This window comes from Leptonychotes weddellii, chromosome 4 (genome assembly GCF_054177405.1).
Source record: "Leptonychotes weddellii isolate Sample4059 chromosome 4, ASM5417740v2, whole genome shotgun sequence".
In the NCBI taxonomy this organism is placed as follows: Eukaryota; Metazoa; Chordata; class Mammalia; order Carnivora; family Phocidae; genus Leptonychotes; species Leptonychotes weddellii.
Genome location: NC_138372.1, coordinates 19,718,876 through 19,728,220, shown reverse-complemented (window position 1 = coordinate 19,728,220; position 9,345 = coordinate 19,718,876). Strand labels below are relative to the sequence as shown.

At 43.0% G+C, this 9,345-nt stretch overlaps 1 protein-coding gene across 1 annotated transcript in view; it reads left to right on the top strand.

Annotated features, from left to right (window-relative positions):
• Positions 1 to 2,195: 2,195 nt before the first annotated feature.
• The window catches only part of DNAJC8 (DnaJ heat shock protein family (Hsp40) member C8), a 26,229-nt gene continuing 19,079 nt past the window's right edge, over positions 2,196 to 9,345 (top strand). Inside the window, exons 1-2 of the mRNA XM_006739876.2 lie at positions 2,196 to 2,310; positions 5,611 to 5,712. Coding sequence (XP_006739939.1) covers positions 2,233 to 2,310; positions 5,611 to 5,712 — 180 coding nt within the window. The 5' untranslated portion in view covers positions 2,196 to 2,232. The remainder of the gene's footprint in view (positions 2,311 to 5,610; positions 5,713 to 9,345) is intronic.

Sequence of the window (9,345 nt, the reverse complement as noted above, 5' to 3'; positions counted from 1 at the left end):
TTTCGATGGAGAGGCGGGATGAACCGAGGAGTAGCGAATTACGAAGTGGAGGAGGCGGGGTTCCTGCAGTTCACAGCGAATCCTGAGCGAGAGGCGGGCCTATTCTTAGCCAATCCCTAGCAAGGTCTTTAGGGCCAAAGGCCTGGAGAATAATAACGGAGGAGGAACGCTGTCTGAAGTCCGAATCCGGGCCCTTGGACCCATTAGAGTGAGGCGCGGCATCCACCCCATCCCACGATTCCAATCCTGAAGTTGTTAAAACACTCAAAGGAAGCCTTCCCTTTCCTGGACGTAGCATCGATAAGATGGCTAATGTAGGGGTTGGGGGGCTATGTCAAGAATGCTCCGACTTAGGGTTCTGGGGAAAATTTTTTATATGTGTATGTGTATGTAGTCTCTTAAGAGGTGCCAGCGTTCTTCTGTTGCATTGACATGTCACTCAAGTCACAGCTTAAAAGTCACCTCAGAAACTTTCCCCAACCTCCTTAGTCATTCTAATATGGCTACATTTTGTTCTTTCTCGCTCTCTCTTTGTGCTTTTCACCATTTGAAGTTATCAGGGCTTTGGTCAAGTAGGCACTGAATTAATATTTGTAAAATGCATTAATATGTAATTGAACAGGCTTGATAACTGGACTTCTGGCAATGTGAGGTAATGAAGTGGAAAAGAGCATAAGTAGGAGTCTGGGGAAGGCTTTGCCATGACCTCTCTTTCACCATCTAACAAATGTGAAAAAGACCATAGTGTTTTATAGCCTTTTCCTAAGTCATTTTTTCTCTCTGAGCCCAGTTTTTCCTCCTTTAGATGAGAGGGTTGGGCCAGATTACCTTATTCGTGATTATAAAAATATCTTCTTTGCTTTCTGTGAAATTGTAGAACTGTTTTTATTGATCATCTTTTGCTTGGAAAAATATCAGCCCTAGTTTGTATGACTTAAATGATAAGAAATGCCTGCAGGGCACATTTTCAAATGTTCATGGCAGAAAACTTGGAAAAACACAAAAGCAGAAAGATAGAAATAATAATCACTTATAAGCCCACTACCTAGTGGTAATAATTTCCTGTGTTTCTAGGTGATATTTAAGTGCCATTCTAGTTTCAGAAACTTCTATTTTTCAGGTACTGCTGTTTTTTGATTATCTCTTAGGCTAGGCATTCAATGGAGGGTCTTACTGAGTTTGTGCAAAGGATTGTGTAGACACTAGGATGGCTATAATTTAAAAAAAAAATAAAGGAAAATAACAAGTGTTAGTGAAGATGTGGAAAAACTGTAACCCCTGCATGTTGCTGGTGGGAATGTAAAATGGTTAAGCTATTGTGGAAAATAGCTTGGCAGTTGCTTAAAAAGTTAAATACAGAATCACCATAAGACTCAGCAATTTCACTTCAAGGTATGTACCCCCCCAAAACTGAAAACTGGTACTCAAATACATGTACACACATGTTCATAGCAGCATCATTTCACAATAGCTAGAAGATGGAAACAATCCAAATGTTTATCATTTGATGAATGAAAACAAATTGTGGTATATTTATACAGCAGAATAACATTCAGACATAAAAAATAATGAAATAGGGGTGCCTGGATGGCTCAGTCAAGCGTCTGCCTTCGGCTCAGGTCATAATCCCAGGGTCCTGGGATCGAGCCCCGCATCAGCTCCCTGCTCGGCGGGAAGCCTGCTTCTCCCTCTCCCACTCCGCCTTTTTATGTTCCTGCTGTCGCTATCTCTCTCTCTGTCAAATAAATAAAAAATCTTAAAAAAAAAAAAAGAATGACACATGCTATACCTTGGATGAAACTTGAAAACATTATGCTCAGTGAAAGAAGGCAGACACAAAAGGTCACATATTGTATGATTGCATTATGAGATGTCCAGAATAGGTAAATCCATAGAGGCAGAACACAGATTGGTTGTTGTAAGGGGTTGCGTAGAAGGGGAGAATGGGGAGGAAATACTTCATAGGTGCCAGATATCCTTTTGGGGTGATGAAACTGTTTTGGAACTAGACAGAGGTTGGTGGTTGCACAATACTATGAGTGTACTAAGAAACACTGAATTATCCATTTTAATTATATGTTATGTATATCTCACCTCAATTAGAGGTGTCTGGCTGGGCTACGAACCCTTTAAGAGTCACAAGGAAGGGGGCGGGTCTAGAGAGGCGGGCTTGTAAGAATCACAGGAGGCTGCGCCTGCGCAGGGGAGTCACGTGGTTGCTGGGCCGGGGAAATGGCGGCTCCTGGAGAGAGCGGGGCTTCGGCTGGCGGAGGGAGCACCGAGGAAGCATTTATGACCTTCTACAGTGAGGTGAATACTGAGTGAGGAGTAGTGGCACCGGGGCGACCCCGCCCAGTCCTACTTTCCCAGCGGGCAAAGGCAGTGGTCTTCCTGGCCTGGACCGTTGGGCGGCTCCTCCTGTCTGGCCTTCGGGGAGGCGGGGGGTTGGGGGTGTGTGTGCGTCTCTGCCTGAGAGCTGCTGGGGGAATCCTTTGGGCATCGGAAAAGGGGCACGGGTCCGACGTCTGCGGGTAGAGGACGAGTGTGGCCAACGAAGTGCCTGGGCGCGTGCAGAGGTCCCCAAGTCCGCGGAGTCGGAGGCTGGCAGGGGCTGGCAGAGGGTGGCCTTTTTGGGGGCGACTTAACTGTCTTGGGCCTCATTTTTATTCTAAACGGAAGCACTGTTCACTCTTAGTCCTCTGTGATGAGTTGTATTAGTGGTTATTTCTGCCATTCGCGAACGTCAGGCACTATGCCTCATGCCAGGTAGGCATTATCTCTGTTTTACAGATGACAAACCTGAGGTTTAGGGAGGTGAAATAATTTGTTATGGGTCCTAAAGCAGATAACAGCTTGGTACCATGTTAGGACTGGAGTGAGTTTGGTCTGAGCCTCGGTTACTGTCGCATTTCCAGCGCCTAGAACATAGCGATTGCTTGGTAAATATTTGTTGAATAAGTGAATGAATAAATGAGAGAAAAGCATGCCATTTGGAGTCGGAGGACTTTGGATTGGATTTTTGCAAGGCAGTTAATTGGACTGTGATTGAATTTTTTTCAAGGCATTGATTTTGCAGATCTTCCATTTCCACTTCTGTAAAGCGAGAGTTAATATTAAAACGAGTTTTATGAGCGTTAAAGGAGTTAGTGTATAAGAAAGGGTCTTTTTAAGAGTTAAAGCTGAAGATGGACCTCTGTGAGTTGGCATGGATTTGAGGAATGGAGTTGCTCCCCTCTAGGCTGTGAGCTACTCAGTTCAGCACCATATCACATTCATCTTTTATTTGTTAACAGTGCTTGTTACATAGTAGTTTCTCCAAAGTATTAAATTTTTTTTTTAAAGATTTTATTTATTTATTTGAGAGAGAGAGAGAGAATGAGAGACAGAGAGCATGAGAGGGGGGAGGGTCAGAGGGAGAAGCAGACTCCCCGCCGAGCAGGGAGCCCGATGCGGGACTCGATCCCGGGACTCCAGGATCATGACCTGAGCCGAAGGCAGTCGCTTAACCAACTGAGCCACCCAGGCGCCCCTCCAAAGTATTAAATTTAAAAATGGAATTAGCAAATCCTTTATAGTTTGTCCTTTTGAAATGCCCAATTAACTTGAAAATGTTGATACACTGGTACCAAAGTTTATTGACCTCTAATGACTACTCTGCAGTTATACTGGAAATTGTTTCACTTACCATCGCTTAGTCAAAAAGAAAAAGAAAAGCAGGGCGCCTGGGTGGCTCAGATGGTTGGGCGTCTGCCTTCGGCTCAGGTCGTGATCCCAGGGTCCTGGGATCGAGTCCCGCATCGGGCTCCCTGCTTCTTGGGAGCCTGCTTCTCTCTCTCTCTCTCTGTCTCTCATGAATAAATAAATAAAATCTTTAAAAAAAAAAAAAAGAAAAAAGAAAAAGAAAAGCAATCCTGGTTTGTTTGAATTGAATGAGACTAAGTACCTAAAGGAGGACCCTTCAGTCATCATTCAGTCAATGTTTACTGAGTACCTGACATGTACTAGTGTACTGTTTAGGTGCTAGAGGTATGGTAGTGAACAACAGAGAAAAATCCTGTCTTCACAGAGCTTGCATTCTATAGAGAAGGATAAGCAGTAAACAAACATGTACAATATAGTGTCAGGTAGTGATAAGTGCAATGAGGGAAAGTAAGTCTGGGAAAGAAGGTAGAGTATAGGGGGTGGGGAGTGGCATGCTATTTTAAAGAAAGTGAAGAGGGGAGATACTGAGAAGGAATGGCTTTTTATGTTACTGAAATTATTTCCAAACTCCTTTTGGTCATAGGAATAAAGGTGGTATATAACATACCAGTGATTCATTTCAGCTAGTATTACAGTTCTGACAGTGGCACCAAGGATGTTTTCCAGGCATTGCCTGGTGCCTGTTCTCCTTAGCATTGTCTTTGGGTCAGGGGTTTTTCTTTACCTTTTCTTTTCCTTCCCCTTCCCTTCCCTTCTTTTAAGATTTTATTTATTTATTTGGGTGGGGGAGGGGCAGAGAAAGAGGAAGAGAAAGAATCCCAAGCAGACTCCGCACTGAGTGCAGAGCGGGATGCAGGGCTCAATCTCAGGACCCTGAGATCATGACCGGAGTGGAAATCAAGAGTCAGGTGCCCGGGGCGCCTGGGTGGCTCAGTTGTTAAGCGTCTGCCTTCGGCTCAGGTCATGATCCCAGGGTCTTGGGATCAAGCCCCGCATCGGGCTCCCTGCTCCACGGGAAGCCTGCTTCTCCCTCTCCCATTCCCCCTGCTTGTATTCCCTCTTTCGCTGTGTCTCTCTCTGTCAAATAAATAAATAAAATCTTTAAAAAAAAAAAAAAAGTCAGGTGCCCAACATACTGAGCCCCTGGGCCAGGGATTTTTCTAACTCTATTCGAGTTAGGTAGGCAGATTTACTTGCCCCTCCCATATACTTTTTTAATGCTGTTTTTAGTATATATTTCAGTATAATTGTATTTTTCTTAAATAAAAAATTGTAAATTAAGTATGAACAGCACAGGTACATCTTCCATCGTTACAGTGGAAGCTCTTCGAAAGTGGTGGCTGTGATACATTTATGTTTGAATGTTCTTTTTAAAGATTTTATTTATTTATTTGACAGAAAGAGAGCACAAGTAGGCAGAGTGGCAGGCAGAGGGAGAGGGAGAAGCAGACTCCCCGCCAAGCAGGGAGCCCGTTGCGGGACTTGATCCCAGGACCCTGGGATCATGACCTGAGCCGAAGGCAGCCGCTTAACTGACTAAGCCACCCAGGCGCCCCTGTTTGAATGTTTTTGATTCCTCAAACTGTTATAGTTAAAATTCTTGTTTACAAGTTGGGTAGTTGGGAACAAGTCAGTTAACCTCTCTAAGTCCCAGTTTTCTTATCTGTGAAATGGGGATAATAGTAATGTCTATTGTATAGGATGGTTGGGAGGAACAAATATATGTAAAGTTTTTACATTATTAGAATTCAGTAAATAATAACTATTGTAGTTATTCCCAAAGCATTTGGCAACTGTCTTCCACATGTAGACAAATGTTTGCTGAACATGTCAGTAGCTTGTTAAGGTGACAGTTCAGAGTTTATTATTGAACTTTACTAATGAAGTTTTTATCTCCCTTCATTTTAGGTGAAACAAATAGAGAAGAGAGATTCAGTTCTAACATCCAAAAATCAGATTGAAAGATTGACCCGTCCTGGTTCTTCCTACTTCAATTTGAACCCATTTGAGGTGAGCTGTCTGATGTTGCCGTGGCGCCCCGAAAAAGTTTTATTTTAAAACAAGGAAGATGGGGCACCTGGGTGGCTCAGTTGGTTAAGCATCTGCCTTCGGCTCCGGTCATGATCCCAGGGTCCTGGGATTGAGCCCCACATCGGGCTCCTTGCTCAGCGGGAGGCCTACTTCTCCCTCTCCCTCTGCTTGCAGCTCCCCCCTGCTTGTGCACACCTTCTCTCTTTCTCTGTGAAATAAATAAATAAAATCTTGGAAAAAAGCCCCAAAAAACCGAGGATGATGCACTTCATTCTATTTTAAATGCTGTATTGTTATATAAAATATTTGTATACATTTCTTTTTTTATGATTGATTATTTTTTTATAAAAATTTATTCTTAATTATACAACAGGATCTAAGACAACACTTCATTTCAGCTATAGGTAACAATAGATGCTATGACAGGGAATCCAGATGTTTAAACAAGAATGGAATTAAGGATCATCATTGCCTCCGGCACAAGGAACAGCTTACTTTTTTTTTTTTTTTAAAGATTTTATTTATTTATTTGAGAGAGAGAGAATGAGAGACAGAGAGCATGAGAAGGAGGAAGGTCAGAGGGAGAAGCAGACTCCCCGCTGAGCAGGGAGCCCGATGCGGGACTCGATCCCGGGACGCCAGGATCATGACCTGAGCCGAAGGCAGTCGCTTAACCAACTGAGCCACCCAGGCGCCCGGAACAGCTTACTTTTTGCCAGATTTCTTAATTCCACCTGTGGCCAGGGGCCCTTCCCCATGGCCTTCACTTTTAGCTCCTCGAGTTTCTTCTGCTTTTCTTTCTGTTTCTGCTTGAATGCCTTATCTTCCTTGTCCATCTGCTTGGCCTGCTTCTTGGGCTGCTTCAGGGGCTTTGCGGCTGGACGTGGTACCTGCTGCCCCTTCCCCCAACCCTGCCACTGGAAGCAGTGTATACATTTCTTAAAGTTTTTATAATTCCTTTATTGTAGGATATTTAAACTAGTTTCTAATTGTTTACAACTATAATTTTGACATGAATATTGTTACATCTTATAAAAACACTTACTGAGTATTTAAAAACCTTTTTTTCCCCACTTTTTTAATCTGGTAAAATATACATGACATAAAATTAACCATTTTAACCATTTTTAGGTGTACTCTTCAATGGCTTTAAACACATTCAGTGTTGTGGAACCATCACCACTATCATTTCCAGAACTTTTTCATCATTCCAAATAGAAACTCCAAACCCATTAAGCAATAACTCCCCATTCCTCCTACCCCCAGTCTATTTCTATTCTACTTTCTATATTTGAATTTGCCTGTTCTAAGTGCCTCTTATAGGTGGAATCACATAGTATTTGTTCTTTTGTGTCTGGCTTATTTTATTTAGCATAATGTCTTCAAGGTTCATCCATTGCTCCTGTCTTTTGAAGAGTAATTTTTAAAGAATTTTTACATTTTAAAACAATCTCAGATTTGCAGAAAGGTTACAAGTATACTATGAAGACTTTCTTGGACTGTATGATATTAAGTTGTCCATATGATGCCCCTTTGCCCTGTAATACTTCAGTGTATTTTTCCTATAAATGACACTCTCCTTCTGAAGCACAATATAACCATAAAAATCAGGAAACAAACACTGATGACATTGTTACCATGTAGTTCTCAGACCCCATTCAATATGCCTGTTGTCTCAATGTCCCGTATAGCAAAAGGATCCAGCCCAGAATCAACTGTTAGATTTAGTTGTCATGTCCCTTTAGTCTTCAGCTTGGAACACTTCCTCAGCATTTCCTTAACTTTGGTAACTTACCATTTCTGAAGATCATAGGCCAGTTATTTTTAGCATATCTCTCAGTTTGATTTTGTTTGATGTTTCTTTAGCTGGATTCAGTTTATGCAATGTTGGCAGGAATATCACAGAAGTGATACTGTATTCTTTTCTTTGCAGCTTATAAAGTACATGATATTTCCATTAGCTGTATCCCATTACTAATGATGTTAACCAGATCACTTCAAGAGGTACCTGCTGAATTTATTCATGAAGTTACTTTTTTCCCTCTTTGTAATAACTATTTTATGGGGAGGTACTTTGAGACTGTGCAAATACCCTCTCCTTATCAGAGTTTTAATTTATTCATTTATTAGTTAGTATAGATTGGGGGTTTCCTATTTTATTCAGTATGTTATATTTTGATATTGTTTATTTTATTGCTCAAATTGTCCCAAATTTGGCCAGTAGGTTACCTTTCAAGCCAGATCCTATCTTTTGATAGGTCTTCATCATTCTTTGATTACTAGGCATTCTTGTACTTTTCCTGACCTAGCCTAAAATTAATCATTTCAGTGAGGAGCTCTGGTTCCTTTTAGTGAAGAATGGTATTTAGAAATTGAGATTTGGGTGCTAGGTGTACTCATTGCTTTTGGGAATGTCACTACCCCTAGACCCTATTGGTAGATAGGGCCAAGGATTGGGTGAGTGTGTGTGTGTGCGTGCGTGTGTGTGTGTGTGTGTGCGCGCATGGGTGCATGTGCTTGCATATGTATATACATGTATTTACCTCCAATTTCAATCCAGCACTACAGGGTTTATTCTCATTGTTTTTCCTTTCCATGTTTGTGGTTTCCTTCTTTCATAGTCAGAAGCTAGGCTCCCATTATCATAAATAAATATATAGTTACTTAATTGGTCCTCCTGTTTGCATCTGATCTCACAGCTGCCATTCCTTCCCTCTTGTGACTGCGCTCCTCATCCTGCTTTATTCTGACACCAACACCAGGCTGCCTCACTGTGCAAAAACCCTTCTCACCATACCTGAGCTCAAAATTCTCATGCCAGGTTACCCTTCTATGTAGGTGCGTTCCTCACCCAGCTCAGGCTCCCTGTGCTTGCCCTCTGCCCCCTGGGGGCTCCAGCGTCATCCTCATCAAGAAGGCACCTTCCTACCCTGCTCTGGCTTTGACACCGTATGTGAGGCTAACTTCCTCTGAGAACACCCTCCTCATCTTACTTGGGCTCTAACTCCACACTCCAGGTCACCCCTGTGCATGGAGGTCCTCTTCACTCTGCTCAGTTCCAACTTCTTTGCCGGCCATACTTCCATACAAATGCTCTCTACATCCTGCTTGGGTTCTGACACCTCTTGTTGGGCTCCCTTCTTACATTGGATGCCCTCCCACATCGGCACCCACCTCACCAAGCACAGGTTTCCCATGCTAGGCCACGCCTTTGTGGAGATGTTCTTGCTTGGGCTCCTATACTCTATGCCAGGCCACCTTCCCTTGTGGACACTTTCCTTACCCTGCTCAGTGTCAAATATCCGGTGTTGGGCTCTACTTCCATGTGGATTTCCTTGCTTATCCCTCTTGGGCTCTGATACCCTGCACTTGGCTACCCTCCCATGTTTACAGTCTTAACCCTGCTTAGGTATTAACACCCTATGCCAGGCTGCCTGTCCACTGAGATGCCCTCCTCAACCCACTTTGTACCTCCATGTCAGGCTGTCCTTCTTCTTCTTTTTTTTAAAGATTTTATTTATTTGAGAGAGAGCGAGAGCACATGAGAGGGGGGAGGGTCAGAGGGAGAAGCAGACTCCCCGCTGAGCAGGGAGCCCGATGCGGGACTCGATC